The sequence below is a fragment of the Halichoerus grypus genome, chromosome 8, assembly GCF_964656455.1.
Source record: "Halichoerus grypus chromosome 8, mHalGry1.hap1.1, whole genome shotgun sequence".
Lineage (NCBI taxonomy): Eukaryota > Metazoa > Chordata > Mammalia > Carnivora > Phocidae > Halichoerus > Halichoerus grypus.
The window spans coordinates 116,166,315-116,185,440 of NC_135719.1; the positions used below are offsets into that span (position 1 = coordinate 116,166,315).

Below are 19,126 nucleotides of genomic sequence, written 5' to 3' on the forward strand. Positions count from 1 at the left end.
TCAAAGCATTGTTACAGGAAGAAATGGTTATGCATAGTGAGCTGTAAGTGTTGGTGAGGTTTACTGAAGTAATTGGGATTATATGTGAAAGGTTTTCCAGGGGAGATGAATCTGGAGTAGCGTTTCCAATTAGGGAGGAACTTGATTGTTTAGAGCAAAGGAGGGAAAGAGAAGAACAGGGAATGGGAATTATGTTGTAGCTGAGGGACAAGAGTTGACAAAGGGCAATGCATTTTCCTCTGGGAAGCCCTAAGTCTCATCTTGAGTGTATAAAAATGTTGTGTTCGGTTGTTACCCTAACTCTCTATCAATAAATAATGGAGTGGTTAGGAAGAAGGATTTTCCAGGGTCTTTTGGGCATCTGTCTTATTTGAAGGCAGTTGAAAATCAGGAGGAGAGCAGGAATACAATGAGATCAACCTGAAAAATATTTGTTGAGAACCAGTTCTGTATCATGTGAAGGAGATACCATTGTCTTTGGGGCATATATAAAAATGAAAAGATAATTTTGAAATCTTTGCAGTTAGAATCTAAATATAAATCAAAAGGTATCATATGTACTTTCCCTAAGTAATGCAAATGAGATTCTAAGATCTTTTTTATTTAATTCAGGAAATCATTTTACTAAAGCCTGAAGGGGACGCTAAAATACAGACCATCATGAGTCAGGCTGAGGGCAGCAAGGCTCTGTTGGCTCCGAAGACCCTTACTGATATCAAGAACCAGTGGGACAACACAGTCCATTTAGCCAACACATATCTAAGGTAAAGGGCAATGCCTTCACTTATTCATGGCCTTTCATCGCACCGTGAAGCCATAACAAGTATGTTTTGTCTGCCTCCTGGATTTGGATATAATATCTCTTGGAGAGAAAGTCAGTAATGTCAGGGGCATCCACGATATCAGAGGCAGAAATGAAGATGAATAGTTCTCTGGATCAGATAGAAAATACACTGTCATAACTGTGGTAGTGTTCACTTTAGCTGGTTCATCAACCCATGGAGTTCTTGGTAACAAATTAGCATTGTCTGTCATTCCACCTTCACCACTCTGCTTCTTACCAAAACCCCCTACCCCCAGACAATTTCAGTGTCTTCATGGTATTACTGTAAAATAATTATGCTTTTAAATATATATTCTAAGAGATTCTTAAATGTGTAAACGTTGTAAATGTTGCCTGAATTCAGTGGACATAAGTCTGGTGAAAATTTTTAATTAATATCACATCTTAAATGATACATTTACTATTTAGTGGAAATATGAATTTTGTATTTTTTCTAGGAAGACAGATCAAAACTAAATTTAAGTTATAGAAAGTATAAACTAGTTAGTTGGCCAATATACTGAATGATTATTTATTTTACCTATATGAGAAAGAAGAATATAAGATAATTGTATTTAAGCATAATAAAAACTGTAATGGTTTGGAATCTAAATTATTAAGTGTTTATTCTCAGGTCAAATTATGTAAGAAAAATATTTTTTTTTAAGTAAAACTACAAATAATTTCTGTCTTGATTTCTGAGCTAAACTTAGTGCTATTTAGAATGTCATTAATGCCAAAAGAGTCTTTGGGAATAATTTATGTTAGTGTTATTTTAATGCTTTTTATTATAATGTATATTGTACTATAATATGCAAAAAGCATTCCAATTTGCTAAGAGTCATTTCCTTTCTAAAATACTTGTTCAACTTAGCCATCAAGAAAAGCTTCTACTAGAAGGAGAGAAGTATTTGCAAAGTAAGGAGGATCTGAGATTAATGCTCACAGAACTAAAAAAGAAACAGGAAGTGGGCTTTGCTCTGCAACATGGTTTGCAGGAGAAGAAAGCTCAGTTAAAAATTTATAAGAAATTCCTCCAGAAAGCACAAGATTTGACATCCTTGCTAAAAGAGTTAAAATCTCAAGGAAGTTACCTCTTAGAGTGCACTAAAAATCCCAACTTCAGTGAAAAGCCTTGGCTGGAAATAAAGCATCTACACGAAAGTCTTCTCCAACAGCTACAGGTGAAATGGTCAAAATAAAATTTCAAATGATTGTCATAACTATGTCATATTTGTATTTGGAACCATTTTTTGTTCTTTTGGTAAATCAAAAACTTTTAACATTTAATTTGTCATTTTTAGATACAAATACTAACTCCTCGATGCATCAGTTTTGCTAGAGGAATCCAGTGCCTATTGTTTGATGATGATGTTATTTTTTTCTCATCCAAGTTCTCCTTTTCAGGGGTTGGAAGGGTTACAATTTTTTTAAAAAGATTTATTTATTTATTTGAGAGAGAGAGAGAGAGAGCACAAACCTTCACAGGGGGCCGGCGGAGGGGCAGAGGGATAGAATCTCAAGCAGACTCCACAATGAGTGGGGACCCCGATGCTGGGCTCCATCTCATGACCCTGAGATCATGACCTGAGCCGAAACCAAGAGTTGGACACTTGGTTAACCGACTGAGCCACCCATGCTCCCCTAGGATTTTTTAATGTATCTCTCTGAAGGTGATGGTGTCAAAGTGATCCATGCATCTACCTATCCATCCATTTGTCCATCATCTATCCATTGTAATGGTTTACAGTTGACCCTTAAACAAAGTGTGGGGTAGGGTGCTGAGCTCCCCCCCAGTTGAAAATTTGCATATAACTTTTGACTTTGGGAAAATTTAACTGCTATTAGCCTACTGGTGACCAGGAAGCCTTACAGATAATATAAACAGTCAATTAACACATATTTTTATGTTATATGTATTATACATTGTATTCTTACAATAAAATAAGCTAGAGGAAAGAAAATGTTAAGAAAATCATAAGAGGAGGGACTCCTGGGTGGCTCAGTCGGTTAAGCGTCTGCCTTCGGCTCGGGTCATGATCCCTGGGTCCTGCAATTGAGTCCCACATCGTGCTCCTTGCTCAGCGGGGAGCCTGCTTCTCTCTCTCTCTGATAAATAAATAAAATCTTTAAAAAAAATCATAAGAGGAAATGCATTTACAGTACTGCACTATAAAAGATCTGTGCATAATTGGATCCAGATAGTTCAAACCCCTGCTGTTCAAGGATCAGCTGCACATTCATTATTCTGTATAAACCTCATCAGTTTCTCTCTCTTGAATGATCTGCAGTAAAAGAGTTAAGAGATAAATGTCAGCTTGCCATGAGGGAGTGTATTCTCATAAGAGAATTGTCTATAATTTGCATCCTGGAAGTTAGATTCAATGTAAGGATCATGTGGATAAGAAATCCTGCTTATACAGACTACAGGAGATGTGCAGAGATAAAGAGATACCCACTTGACTCTAAGTTGTTGAGTTTAATAATTACTACTTTTCTGATCAGGTGTGGCCGCCTTATTTTCTTATTTCAGGAAGAGAACTTGAAGGTGGGTTCGCTCTTTAGTTAGGATTACTTTTTCCTAACACACAGTGTTGGAATTTAATTCTTAGGAAAGGAATCTGAAGTTAGGCTGATCTCTTATAGTCTCATTTCCAACTGTGGGTATTTGGTTTTACTAAGAAGGATAATTAAGGGAGCTGCTTTATTATAGATGTTTGTGATTTGATTATATAATTTGAAACATTTATGTTTTGTAAACCTCTTGAGAAATAAATTGTCCTCAGGAATGAAATGAAGGCAAAGAAGCATGGAGGGAAACAAATGTGATTTCAATAAGCCATTTTCAGGGGGGAGGAGGAGATTTTACGTTGAAATATCTCAACTACTGAAAACTTCACTTAAGAACTCTGGACAATTTATGGCCCTATTCCTATTTCAAGATGAAACCTCATGAAACAAGTGTTATGACAATTTAATTATTTTCTGAGTGAGAAAATTCAGAGACATAGTTGGTGAATTGTCAATGGTTTTATTTTTAGGATTCCGTGCAAAAATTGGAAGGTCATGTTCAAGAACACCACTCATACCAGCTTTGTGTCACAGACCTGAATGCCGCATTGGACGATATCTCCAAGGAATTTGCCAGTTTTTCTGATAAGCCTGTGGATCAAATAGCAGTTGAGGAAAAACTGCAGAAACTGCAGGTATTAAACAGTGTCCAGACATCATGGACATTAAAACAGAATCAATATTGGGGCCCCTGGGTGGCTCAGTCGTTAAGCGTCTGCCTTTGGCTCAGGTCATGATCCCAGGGTCCTGGGATCGAGCCCCATATCCGGCTCCCTGCTCAGCGGGAAGCCTGCTTCTCCCTCTCCCACTCCCCCTGCTTGTGTTCCCTCTCTCACTGTGTCTCTCTCTGTCAAAGAAATAAATAAAATCTTAAAAAAAAAAAACCAGAATCAATATTAATTACAATGAACAAATCAGTGTCTTTGATCAGAAATCCAGTTACTCTTCAGGTGACTAAGATAATTAAGGTTCTGACTAGTCATGGAAAATGGGAATGTTCTTTTTTAGTGACCACATCCATTTATAATTTGAACATTTCCGTGCACTCCGGACCCTCAGAGACCGTTCTACCCATGACCAGTCTGTACTTCCTGGAGATCTTTGATTCAAAGATTGAAGTGATTCCAGGAGATACTGGGAAGTCAAAGAATGTACCTGATACCACAGGACCAGGGGGAAATGCTTCAGTTTTGCATTCTTTATCGGGGTGGACGGGAATTGTATAATTTTTACCTTATTGCTTTTCGTACTCATGGTCTAAATTAGAGCTCTCTCCAGATGTAGGGCTTCCAAAATCCTCTTCCTCACTCCAACAGCACCTAGCCTCTTGCAGTGAGGATCACAGCTCTTGATCCATATCCTCAAAACACATCCCTTGGATTCTCACTCTTTGCTTAGCCAACAGTAAGTAGGCCTGGGAGGTGTCTCCTAGAAGAGAACAAAGTAAAGCATTTTGTCAGCTACTTCTTTAGCAGCTCCTTAATTGGAGATTTCATGGGGTGAGACTCAGAACAGCACTGCTGGCCTGAGTGTGGGAATTCTTCATCTCTTTCTTTTTTTTTTAAGTTTTTAAATTTATTTAAGTAATCTCTACACCCCATGCGGGGCTCAAACACCCACATGCATGCTCTTCCGACAGAGTCGGCCAGATGCCCCCTCATCTCTTTCTTTTAGGGACCTGGGAATCAAGCAAGCCTTCTCCTCCATGGCCTGACATTGTGATAGGCTACCTCCCTTTTTAACAGCAATCATTTGACAGATGTTGAGGGCTCATCATGTCCAAGGCACTGTTTGGGTGCCATGGATGACTAAGAAAAGTGTTAGGTAGGAGCCCAGCTCAGGCTTCTCCAGAAAAATTAACATAGAACCTCTGTTATAGGTAGAAGGAATCTCAGAGGCCATCAAGTTCAGATCCCTCATTTTATATGTGATAAGCTGGGTTCTGGAGAGAAAAGGGACTTACAAGATCACCCGGGTGAAATGACAGGGTAGGGGCTACGGCTCAGGTCTTCTGACCCCACTAGACATCTCTACTTGGATGTCGTATGCTTATTTGTCGTTCAGCATGTCCAGAAAATAACTCATCAACTTCCTTTTCTCCATCTCCCAGCTCCACACCAGTAGGCCTGCTTTTTCTTCTGTGTTCTCTGGCTCTGGATATTTCTACCATCTCTCCGGGCTTCAAGTCAGAAACCTGTTATATCCATCCTTTCCCAGACTCCTCAATCTAGTCAGACACTAAGTACTGTCTCTTTCATGTCTGGAATATCTCTACAATTTGTTCCTTCCCCAAGACCCTCCATTATTGCCTCTTCAGAGCAGGCGCTCCCCTCACACACCCCTGCATTGACTTCTGAATGGGCTGTCTGCCTGTACTTGCCACCCTCTCCGTGACGACGTCCCCGTGGCTGCACCCGGGTCGTTCTGAAATGCAGTCTGGAACTCCCTTCTTCCAGCTTAATATGTGTCAGTGACCTGTGCAGATTTGTTAGCATAGATCTTTTCACATTCTATTACAATCGTCTGTTTACTTCTGTGTCTCTCTCACTAGACTATAGGAACCTGACTCGACTGTGTTTTCCTCATCTATGTAACTTTGAAACCTGTTGTAGTAGGGGCGCCTGGCTGGCTCACTTGGTGGAGCATGTGACTCTTGATCTCAGGGTTGTGAGTTTGAGCCCCACGTTGGGTATAGAGATTACTTAGAAAATTTTTAAAAATTAAAAAAAAAACCTATCATAATATTTGCTGCTAGTTGAATGAATAAATGAATACTGTGTAGTCTATTAGGATAATGACTGATAAATACTATATAGTTCACTACTAACTTTAAGGCTTATTCTGTTTCAACAGTAATATCAGTAGCTACTCTAGTACCTCAAATTCCTTTTGAATCTTGAGTTCTCAAATCAGCCTGATTTGTTCATGCATTATGTAAATATTGATTGAATTCTTGCTGTATTTCAGATATTGCATTAGATAGATTGATTTAAGCTTTACTCTGAATTGTAAATATTAATACTAGATTCATGTGGGTATATTCTAAGTGATTCTTTTATTTTCAATGCTTTGCACAAAGTAGGCACTTACTATTTAGTATTTTGATTGTGTAAAAAGGCTGTATCTTGAACAAAATATATACTTAACAAGTATGTGTTGATCGCCTCCTACGTCCCAGGAACTGTGTTGTGAGAATTTTCTTTGCTGCTTCTTATAAATTTCTAGTGTCTTATAAAATTTGTTGGAGATTTTGATCTGGGATGGCACATTAGTTTAAATTTTGCCCAAAGTTTCTTCTTTGTGATATGAATTGGTAAATTTTTTATACTTTCCACTAGTGGAGCAGAATACTCTGTGATTTACAAAAGTCAATTAACTATTGTGACCATTGAACGGAGGTACTTTTTGTGACAATCTTTTCTCCACTTACAGGAACTAGAGAATAGACTCCATTTACAAGATGGCACATTAGAGAAGATTTTAGCTTTAGCAAAATCCATCAAGCAAAATACATCTTCAGTGGGACAGAAGATTATTAAAGATGATATAAAATCACTTAAGTGTAAACAAAAGGATTTGGAAAACAGACTTGAATCTGCTAAGCAGGAGACAGAAAATTATCTCAATAGCATTCTCAAATCAAAACGCTCAACAGAACAGAAAGAAAAGTTTACTCTGCCAGGCAGAGAGAAGGAGGTCACTTCTGATGTGCAGGAGTCCACTCAGGACTCAGCTGCACTGGAAAAGTTTGGGGAAGACCGGGAAATAAACAAGGTAAGTGCTTGTGATTGCATCTCTAAGACATCGCGTCTGAGAATGAAGAGGTGTCGGGCTCTGAAAAGAGGGTGGTGAATCAAGCCTTCTGATTTCATAATTAAACCCTCAGTGTGCTGGCTATTTATGATGCCCACTTGTAAAAAGAGCCCTTAGAAAACTAAAACTGTCCAAGATTTAAGTGGTGAAATATGACGGTTTAGTCTGTTAAAATGTCAGTCATCAGTTTAGGTTGATTATTCTCTTTGATATGTAATCAGATACAGTTTCTTGGGTCAAGAGCACAAAGGCAAATTAGAAAAGGCAAAAGAAAAGAAAGTGTGTTCTACCCATTTTCTGAGAAAAAAAATCCCAAGAGTCCTATTTTTTTTTTTTTTTGGTCGATTTTATAATGAAATCAGAGACTGTTTGAAAGGATAGGTTCCTTTCTTTTTCTTCTCATGTTAACCCTATACTGCAAATGCATTTTTAAATGTTGTCAGATCATTTGGTGTGAGAACATCAGCATTCAGGCTCCTAATTTTCCCTGGGGCGAAGAAAGAAGAATGTTGTTTTGTTTTCATTCTGACCAACCAAATGGGTACATTTTCTTATGGCTCTTAAAGTTCTTTCTCACAGGTTAGAGATGGAAATGGAAAAGGCACAAAGAACCATCCAGTAAACCGCATTTGAAAGGGTCTTTTTCTTAGGCAGCCTCTCACATTCCAGGGTCCAGTGGGACAATAGCAAAGGCTAGACCATTCAGGTGTGAGTTCTCATCAGCTTTTTATGGAGTACGTGATCAACAGCAATGAAAAGAACGTGCATTTCTGTTGTCTTCTTAAAACAGAAATGCATGGGGGTGCCTGGGTGACTCAATCAGTTAAGCATCTAACTTTGGCTCAGGTCATGGCCTCTGGGTCCTGGGATCGATCCCAGTGTTGGGCTCCCCCGCTCAGCAGGGAGTCTGCTTCTCCCTTTCTCTCTGCCCGTCCCCCTGCTCGTGCTCTCTTTTTTTCTCTCCCTCTCTCTCTCAAATAAATAAGTAAAATCTTAAAAAACAAAACAGAAATGCATAGAAGATTATAGGAACCAGATAGCGTTCTCTAGAAATGTGTAAAACCAGGTTAAGCGCCAATGGAGCATCTGTCTGGCCATGAGAAGACTTATAAATCCCACAAGCAGTGTTAGATATCGCTAAGGAAAATGTCTTAAAGAATGAAGGGCCCATGCATGTGACTCCTGAGCTGTCTGTATAAAAGAAACTTAACAGTATTAAACAGCACTAGGTAAGTAAAAAAAGAAAAAAATACCTGAGTGCTTTCTATCCTAATACATGACGTTGCTAAAGGGAGTTGCTTAATAACTTTTAAAATTAGCTTCCCAGACCCATTTTGGCTCTGAGCCCCCAAAATTCAATAGAGTATATTGAAAACTAAATAAAGATCATAACCCAATAATAAGAGTTTTTATAATTTATTAAGCTTTTACTTGATCTTGAATGATGATTTATTTATAATTTATGATACTTCATTAAAATAATTTTTTCCATTGAATCATGTAAGACAAATATATTGTGATATAATTTTTATTTAATTAGTGATGCCTTGTGTAATGGTCAGAAGACTCATGTGTTTGTGAAGGAGGAGATAAGCTGCTTTTAAAGCTAAAAAAATGATAGAGGTCCTTAAGTCTTCAAATAATTTTTACAGGTCTGGGGTAGAGGCAGGTGGTTTTAAATCTCTAGCAATATTTTATTGTGACTTTTTACTCTTTTGTGACATGATCTTTTTTTTTTTCTTTCTGCATCTGTGCTTTTATTTTCTCTACTCTAAGTACTAGCTGTATTTACTTTTTTCTATATAATATTATACTATGTAAGACCAAGAACAATTTGAACGTTGAACAGCTAGTAAAAGTGATCCAAACATGCATAGACTAGACACGATTAAGACACAAGTGTAAAGACTTCAGCAGGAGGTTCTAAGTAACATTAAAGCACAATTTACTGAACTATACGCCTGGTTACAGTCTGAAGAGTGACAGTGAAAATAAGCACTTAATTCATTAAGAATATTTATTGAGGGGGTGCCTGGGTGGCTCAGTCATTAAGCGTCTACCTCCGGCTCAGGTCATGATCCCAGGGTCCTGGGATCGAGCCCCATATCCGGCTCCCTGCTCAGCGGGAAGCCTGCTTCTCCCTCTCCCACTCCCCCTGCTTGTATTCCCTTTCTCGCTGTCTATCTGTCAAATAAATAAATAAAATATTTAAAATACATATATATATTTATTGAGGTCTCTTTTGTGCTTGTCATTCTGCTAGAATATGGGCATCTATTATCATGGTTTAAAATCTAACATTATGGGCGCCTGGATGGCTCAGTCGGTTAAGCGTCTGCCTTTGGCTTAAGTCATGATCCCAGGGTCCTGGGATGGAGTCCCAAGTCAGGCTCCCTGCTCAGCGGGGAGTCTGCTTCTCCCTGCCCCTCCCCCCTGCTTGTGCACTCCCTTGCTCGCTTGCTTTCTCTCTCAAATAAATAAATAAAATCTTTAAAAAATTTTTAAAAATCTAACACTAATTAAATATCTAATTAATGGGCATTTCACATGCCTTTTTCGACTCCAGCGGGGCTTTTATCAGATTATTTAAAATCACCTCCAGAAGAATTTTTAGGAAGTTTTTATTTTCTTCTACTTTTTTCTTTAGTAAATTTTATTTGATCTTAGAGTTTTGTTGAAAGTATGATTGCACTTTTCAAAAACTGCCATTATAGCATGTATATATTTCAATCCATTGCCAAGAATTTCATTTTAGATTAAATTTAGGCAATAACTTAGATCTGGACCTTTGGCTGACTTTTTCTTTAATAACAAAATATTAAGGCAAACCTGGAGGCAAAAGAAATTACAGCATGTAGACTGAAGGATATAGGTGCTTATGATCCAATATCATACTAGATATTTTTATAGAAGTGAATTTCTAAGAGTTTTTAAATATGAAAAGGCAGAACTGCCTTCCACCTCCCCTTCCTATATGGGTGAAGTGATGTAACAAATTAGGATATAGTAAAAAGTGAAGACTGACTAAGCTTTTCAGATTTGAGGTGTCCGTAAAGGGAAATGATAAAGAGGAAAAAAAGGAAAGTAATACATTCGTAGTTTGTTGTTATTCTAAAAACTCATAAAGCAACATTACAAATTAACTGGTATTAAAGACTCTTTCTTGCCCCCTCCTTCCCCAATGTCAACCCTACATGATGTAATTGCTCCTAAAAAAACTTTTTGTCTATAATTACTTCTTTGAATTCCTTGTCATTAGGTATAATTGTTAGTAGGTCTGAGCTGTTTTTTGTTCTTTTCAAAAATTTCTGAGCATTTATCATTTCAATATTTAAGAAGGCATTCATAAAGAAATTCTGGAAAATAGATGGTCACAGATACAGGCAAAACATGTAAAGTGTCCAGCTGTGGGTGAGTGACCAGAAACACAGTGGAGTCAGTACTACAATGAGAAGGAAAACCACTTACTGGATAAAGAGCTTTCAGTCCTGGGGTAAATGATGTCTATTTTTGGTGGTGTTTATCCTGATAATTCAGTAAAAAAATTTTTGTTAATAGAACACATAGTTGGGCCACCTGCCAACTCTGTCTTGGAAGTGTACTACTTTGCTCTTTTTGACCTGTATACAAATCTTGCTTCTTACTCTAGAGGTATTTTTCATAATCCAAGATTTATTCCTTTACAAGACAAATGACTTACATAGTGTACCTGGTGTTGACATCTGTGAGCGGCATACATTTGAGAACATGTTCCCAAGTCCTGAAATCTTATAGGCTGAGGGACCTTAGAAACTTTCTAGGCTAACCTTTGTGTTTCAGGTGAGGGAACTGAAGTCAGAGATGTTAATTGGCCAAGTTTATACTCCAGTAGCACTGGGACTAGAACCCGCATACTCTACCCAGCCTGATGCTTGGTGGCTTACCCCCATCATTTTCTTGAATGTGTTATGTGGGTTGTTAATTGAGGCCTAATATGCTAATGTACTGTCTGACCTCGGTGGACCCCTTATTGAGTTCTTGGGCCTATTTTGAACCTTCTCTACTGTCAGAAAACCCAGCCAAAGCCTGGTGCTAGCATTCCTAGCCCATGTCTGGCCAATAAGAGTTAGATTGGCAGATTCCCAGTTTCTTTCTACTCTACTTTATAACCCACAGATGATTCATCTTAACAAGCAAAAACTAAATAAAATTCTTTTATTTTTTGTCTAATATGAATTCATCTGCACATCCATTCAGTAAAATTTTATTGAGCAGACAATGAGGGTTCAATTAGCAATAATCGCGCCTCGGATAAACCTCATCGGCTACGATATTGCCACTGCGCAAAGCTGACAATGAGGGTTCAATGGTGAGCAGAGATAGACACGGTCTCTATTCTCATTGAGCTAGTCTAGAGGAGGAGGCATACATTAATCAACTAATGAACTAATGAGAGCCTGATTACAGGAACTACATGAAGGAACGCATTTCCATGATAGTCTGTAATAAAGGAGTCTGACCTGAACTGTAGTCAGAGAGAGCTTCTCTAAGGAAACAACATTTGAATGGAGACCTGAAGGGTGGGTTGGAGTTAACAGAGCTCAGGGCTGGATGTTGGGAGGATTTTTGACAGAGGAAGCAGAATTTCTTCTTGTGGTGGGAGAGAGCATGAGGAGTTAGAAAGGGTGAAAGAGGGGGTGGAGGACAGAGAAGAGTGACAGAGTGGAGGCCTGAGAGGTGGGCGAGGCTGGCTGAGTCACAAGTGCCTTACAGGTCATGTTAACATTGTAGACGTTACGCTAACACAAAGAGGCAGCCGCTGAGACTGTGTTGATCTGCCTTTCGGTTTGATGATGTATGTTTATCTTTGAATTGTTTTTCACTGCTTCATACTGGAATGCTTTAGAGAAGAAAGAAATATATCTGCTAGGCTTGTATGATACTGTCTTACTGTTGGCAGGTTATAGGTGATAGATTTAGGCTTCTCCCTGTCCCAGAATTATTACAGCCATGGGGCCACTGTTCCTGAATGGGGGAAAGGGGATAGCGAAGCTGGTGCCAAGCTTCCTTCTGTTGGCTATGCTTATTTGTTTGCTAAGCCAGATACAGGGCTCCATTATGTAAAGCCCATTGTTTTATTTTTTTTTTTAATTTTTAAAATTTTTTTATTGTTATGTTAATCCCCATACATTACATCATTAGTTTTAGATATAGTGTTCCATGATTCATTGTTTGTGCATAACACCCAGTGCTCCATGCAGAACGTGCCCTCCTCAATACCCATCACCAGGCTAACCCATCCTCCCACCCCCCTCCCCTCTAGAACCCTCAGTTTGTTTTTCAGAGTCCATCGTCTCTCATGGTTCTTCTCCCCCTCCGATTTCCCCCCTTCATTCTTCCCCTCCTGCTACATTCTTCTTCTTCTTTTTTTCTTTCTTAACATCTATTGCATTATTTGTTTCAGAGGTACAGATCTGAGATTCAACAGTCTTGCACAATTCACAGCGCTTACCAGAGCACATACCCTCCCCAGTGTCCATCACCCAGTCACCCCATCCCTCCCACCCCACCCCCCACTCCAGCAACCCTCAGTTTGTTTCCTGAGATTAAGAATTCCTCATATCAGTGAGGTCATATGATACATGTCTTTCTCTGTTTGACTTATTTCGCTCAGCATAATACCCTCCAGTTCCATCCACGTCGTTGCAAAGGGCAAGATCTCATTCCTTTTGATGGCTGCATAATATTCCATTGTATATATATACCACATCTTCTTTATCCATTCATCTGTTGATGGACATCTTGTAAAGCCCATTGTTTTAAATGTCGATGTAGAAGGGGGAGGGGCAGAGGGAGAAGCAGACTCCTCACTGAGTAAGGAGCCCAATGCGGGACTCGATCCCAGGACCTTGGGATCATGACCTGAGCCGAAGGAAGACGCTTAATGACTGAGCCACTCAGTCGCCCGACTTACTTATTTTATAACTAGAAATTAGTACCTCTAATCTCCTTTATCTCTTTCACCTAACCTCCAAGCCCTCCTGACTCCAGTAACCAACAGTATCTATGAGTCTCTTTCTCTTTGTTGTTGTTGTTTGTTGTTGTTTCTTTTTAAGATTTTATCTGTCCACTTGAGAGAGACAGAGTGAGAGAAAGAGCATGAGCGGGGGGGGAGGGAGCAGAGGGAAAGGGAGAAGCAGACTCCCTGCTGAGCAGGGAACCCTTCACGGGGCTTGATCCAGTACCCTGAGATCATGACCCAAGCCAAAGGCAGACACTTAACTGACACTTAACCCAGGTGTCCCTGGGTTTTTTTATTTTTCCCTTTTATTTTATTTTTTTTTTAATTAAGTAAGCTCTGTGCCCAGTGTGGGGCTTGAACACTTAACCCCAAATCAAAAGTTGCATGCTCTACCAACAGAGCCACCCAGGTACTCCTCTGTTTTGTTTTTTTAGATTTCACATATAAATGAAATCATACAGTCTTTGTCTTTATCTGTCTGACTTATTTCACTTTGTATAATACCCTCAAAGTCCATCCATGTTGTCGCAAATGGCGAGATTTTATTCTTTTTTATGACTGAGCAATATTCCATTGCATAGATATACTACACTTTCTTTATCCATATATCTATTGAGGGACACTTAGGTGGATTCCATATCTTGGCTGTTGTAAATAATGCTGTAATGAGCATAGGGAGACATATATCTCTTCAAATTGGTGTCTTTGTTTTCTTTGGATAAAGACCCAGAAGTGGAATTGATGGATTGTATGGTATTTTTACTTTTATTTTTTTGAGGAAACTTCATGTTTTCCATAGTGGCTGAACCAATTTACATTCCTATCAATAGTATATGAGGGTTCCCTTTTCTCCACATTTTCACCAACACTTGTTAATTTTTGCCTTTTTAATAATAGTCAATCTGACAGGTGTAAGGTGATATCTCATTGTGTTTTTTAAAATTTAGTTTTATTTAAATTCAATTAATTAACATATAGCGTATTATTAGTTTCAGGGGTAGAATTCAGTGATTCATCAGTTGTATATAACACCCAGTGCTCATCACATCATGTGCCCTCATTAATGCCCATCACCCAGTTACCTCTTCCCCCCACCCATTTCCCCTCCAGCAACCCTCAGTTTGTTCCCTAGAGTTAAGGGTCTCTTATGGTTTGTCTCCCTCTCTGATTTCATCTTATTTTATTTTTCCCTCCCTTCCCCTATAATCCTCTGTTTTGCTTCTTAAATTCCACATATGAGTGAAATCATATGATAATTGTCTTTTTCTGATTGACTTAATTCGCTTAGCGTAATACCTTCTCGTTCATCCACGTCGTTGCAAAGATTTCATTTTTTTTGATGGCTAAGTAATATCATTGTGATTTTGATTTGCATTTCCCTGATGATTAGTGACGGTGAATATCTTTCATGTGCCTGTTGGCCATCTGTGTCTTCTTTGGAAAAAAATGTGTATTCAAGTCCTCTGCCCGTTTTTTAATCAGTTTTTTTTTTTAATAATAAATTGTGTAAGTTCCTTGTATATTTTGGCTGTTAACCTGTTATCAGGTATATGACTTGCAAATATCTTTTCCCACTCAGTTGGTTGCCTTTTTGCCTTGTTGATGGTTTCATTTGCTGTGCAAAAGCTTTTTAGTTTGATGTAGTCCCATTTGTTTTAGTTTTTGTTGCCTTTGCCTGAGGAGACTGGTCCAAAAAAATATTGCTAAGACCTATGTCAAAGAGCTTACTGCTCGTGTTTTCTTCTAGGAGAGTAGCTCAGTCTTTGTAGCAGCCAGAGAAATCCATTAAAACAATAATGATATCAATTTCACATCGATTATATTGGCAGAAATTAAAGTCCTTTAGCACCAAGTATCAGAGAGAATTAGGGAAAATATGAATTCTTTTACCATGCTGGTGGGAGTAAAAACTGTAATTCAGTTTGGAGAACAAATCGACAACTCTCTATTGATAATCAAAAGGAATAATTTTAGTTCTAGAAAATATCCCAAAGAAACTCACACAAATGTGCAAAAGGGCCTATACAACGGTGTTGGACCAATATCTCTAATAAGAAAAACTGGAAACAATATTATGTTCACAGTAGCCTGACAGATAAATAAGTCATGTTCATACAGACAGGAGAACAGTATACAAAGCTAAAATGACCGTACCATATTTATATCTGTCACCATGAATAAACCCCAAAACCTACTGCTGAGTGGAAAAAAAAAACCCAACAAATTATAAAATGATAATACATGATTCCAGTTTTATAAGAATTAAAATACATAAAACAATACTGTATGAATACTAATATATGTAGCAAAAGTATAAAAATGCATGTGTGGGGCGCCTGGCTGACTCAGTCAGAAGAGCGTGTGCCTCTTGATCTCGGGGACATGAGTTTGAGCCCCATGTTGGGAGTAGAGATTATTTAAGTGAATAAATATATTTTTTTAAATGTATGCATGTATTTTAGAATAGTGGTTTTTTCTGAGGAGGAAGAGATGAAAGAGGGATGAATGTTGAATTTTAAATTATATTTATGATATGGAAAATTACATCACTTATATCTGCATCATTAATATTATTTTATTATTTCATTTATAGTATATATTAATATTATAAATAAATTAATATATACTATAATACTATTATAAGTATAATGTTATAAATAAATGCTAATTATTTATAATATTTCAGTAATACTTTAATTAATATCATTAATAACTGTAGGTTATATTTTGTTCTTCTAACTATGTTTGAAATATTATATATTTAAAATAAAATCGTTCAAGTGAGACTGCAAAATCAAAATAAAATACAGTCAAGGGTGATGGGCAAAGGATGACTGGCTACAAAAGAATCTTTCCAGGAGCCAATCAGGACCTTGAGTCTGTGTTCCAACCTCTCTGGCATGAGCAAGAGAATGTTACCTTTTAAATTTGAAATGTTCGTTTGAGGGACTCTGTTGGATTTTCTGCCAAGGTAGAAACATGGCTTTTGGAGTTGGTAAACAAGTGGTGTTTTGGGGTGATTTCAGGTTTTTCAGAATGCTCTCTGACTACGAAAGGCAGATTACAAGTGGCAAATTGTTGCTAGTCCTCAAGTCACTGGTTTATGGGGTAAGATAGACCTAGGGCTCTGAATTCTTAGTAGATGATTGATAGTAAGTAAAGTCTTCCTAGGGTCTAATATCTCAGCCTTTACCTCAGGCACTCTTATTCTGCAGGTGGATTTGGGGGGTATTGTAAGGAACAATAACCATCTAGTGGGAGGCTGACATCCACCCCCTGTGATTGTGACTCCTCGCAAGGAACACCCATAGGCCGATGGAGGCTGGTGTGGCCCCTCTCTCTTTTCCTCTCACAGCCTTCCTGGATCCTTCCTCCTGAGATGCTGTCTTCCCTGTAGATTTTAAACTATAGTTTTGCATGAATAAATTGTTGGGAATGGAGGAAATGTATAAGATCATTTTAATCGTGTAGCCTTTTAAAGAAGTGACTTGGGCTAAGTGCCAACTGTGTGTGTCAAAACCCATAACACTGCTCAGCTGAATTTTCTTACCAGTTAATTTTGGTGAAGCTCCAGACATATACACGTCCGTACATCTGTTTTAGTTAATCTTTTAACTTTAGGGTAGTTTTACATTGATGGAAAAGTTGCAGAGATAGCACAGGAAGTTTTCATGTATCTCTTACCCAGTTTCCCTTATTGTTAACATTCTGCATTGGTATCCAGGTAGTATTTTTACAACAACAGTTCCTACCTTATTGGGGGAGGTGGACACATCTTATTCACAGACTTCATACAGACCTTACTTACATGAAAGTATATGATAAAATCAAATGGTATTTCATTTATAAAGTAACCGGAAAATAAAAACTAATACTTTAGCAAAATAATGGGAATCTTTTAAAATTATGGACATGGCACCTGGTACATGTTCGTGCTCAACAAATATTTGTCCAAAGAATGAATCAGTGAATGCAGATGCATCTCTATGTACCCTATGAGAAAGTCAAGTTCTTGGAGCTTTCAGAAAAGATCATATTACTACATATATAACCTTCCTTACCCAGCTTGGACTTCTTCCTATGAATTGGTGTAAGGCATAATTCATTCTTAATACCATGAAATCCTGGTGTTTCTGCCATCTGTCCACTTAACTATTTTAAACTACCAATAGGTAACGTTGAATGCCTGTTATTTGCTCTGCCCTCTTCATCACAGTGAATACTAAGCATAAACTTCGGAACTTTTGTTTTTTCCATATCTGTTTTCTTTCTTAAGACTAGATTATGCCTCACAATATAATCAGAGATCCTATACTATCTTGCCAAAAAAGGGGTTTTTTTGGTGGGATACCAATAAAAACAATTAAATATCATATGGAAAAATCATCTTTGATAGTGCCCAAAGATACTTTTGGAAAGTCTTTAAGTAAATAGAAGGAACTGGAATGTTTTCACCAAGAGAAAGAAAAATTATTTATTTGTAAGGTAGACTATTCAGCAATTAATCTTTTTATGTTTTCAGAATTCAGCTGTGGAAGTGGTTTTGTCAAAACAACTTTCTCTGGATGTTCAAGAAAGCATGAAAAACACTGAAGATGAGCATAGAGTCAATGAGCTGCAAAATCAACCTTTAGAATTAGATGTTATGTTAAGAAATGAACAATTAAAAGAGATAGAGGTATGGAAACAAGAAAAACACTGACAACATGATTGCATCATTTATCCAGTGCAATACAATATATTTTAATTACCAGAAACTTGCTTGCACAGAATGAAAAGTCTTATTTAACCTTTGCCTGATGATCAGTTTGGTAACTATATAATTATGTACTAATCAGTGAGTTGTATAAATCTTTCCATTTAAAAAGTGGAAGAGTTTAATGAACATTAGTCTTTTTCATGAAGTTCCTAAAAACTTACTTATTCAGTAACAAAATTTGGGAATTCTGACTTATCATTCCTCTTCTTAGTCCGATGTATTCTTCAGATTCTGACAAATTTACTTTTCCTAATTATCAACATTATGGGGTACTCCTTTGTTTTTACAGCTGTGCTTACATAGCTATGTTTGTATATTTATGTATTTATATAGCTATATAATCTAAAAGTCCAATACATGGCCATGTTTTTAAAAAAATGACCCCTACAATTCTAGCTGAGTTTACATAACTGCAAACATATATTTTAAAACAGAAAAGAGGGGTGATATATGTGAATAATAAAAATAAGATATATATATAAAGGATATATATAAATGGAGCGTATATAAATCTAGGACAACCTAAAAAAATAAGATAAATCTTCCTTTAGACATAGCAGAACCTTTTAACACAATAGGGAGATCTAATTGCTATTAAATGCTAGACCCATTGTGAGTTTCAGTCTAGATTTTAACATGATTCTAGTGGAAAAAAAGCTTTAAAATGTCAGCACCTTAGTTTCTCTGTGTGCAAATGAAATATTTAAAGCCTATTTTGGGGATAGAACGTGTTATTGGAAAGAAAAAAATTAATGAGTAAATGAGTGAGTATATATTTACTGATTTCCTTGACTTGTTTTTAGGAATTATATGCCCAGTTGGAAGCAAAGAAAACAGCCATTGAACCACTAGAACAGACGGAGTATCTCAATAAAGCCTTGGTTCTTCACAATACAGGACATTCTGTGCACCACTTGGACAGTCTGCTTCAGGCACTTATTACTTTGAAGAAAAATAAAGAAAGCCAATATTATCTCCTTAACGATTTTCAGGAACACCTTGCTTCAGTTGAATCCTCAGTGAAAGCCTTGTTGACAGAGAAGGAAAGTCTAAAAGTGTAAGTATAAGAATTTAGGACGTGTGGGGCGCCTGGGTGGCTCAGTTGGTTGAGCACCTGGCTCTTGGTTTTAGCTCAGGTCATGATCTCAGGGTCCTGGGA

The 19,126-nt window shown here is 37.6% G+C and overlaps 1 protein-coding gene and 1 pseudogene across 6 annotated transcripts in view; one reads left to right on the forward strand and one right to left on the reverse strand.

The window, feature by feature from the left end:
• The window catches only part of SYNE2 (spectrin repeat containing nuclear envelope protein 2), a 315,251-nt gene that overhangs the window by 147,342 nt on the left and 148,783 nt on the right, over window positions 1–19,126 (forward strand). For all 6 annotated transcript variants that reach the window (XM_078053796.1, XM_078053797.1, XM_078053799.1 and 3 more), the window contains exons 42-47: window positions 613–764; window positions 1,698–2,007; window positions 3,865–4,029; window positions 6,827–7,168; window positions 17,731–17,886; window positions 18,771–19,024. In XM_078053796.1, the coding sequence (XP_077909922.1) occupies window positions 613–764; window positions 1,698–2,007; window positions 3,865–4,029; window positions 6,827–7,168; window positions 17,731–17,886; window positions 18,771–19,024 (1,379 nt within the window). The remainder of the gene's footprint in view (window positions 1–612; window positions 765–1,697; window positions 2,008–3,864; window positions 4,030–6,826; window positions 7,169–17,730; window positions 17,887–18,770; window positions 19,025–19,126) is intronic.
• Window positions 11,368–11,537, reverse strand: LOC118533448 (U4 spliceosomal RNA; annotated as a pseudogene).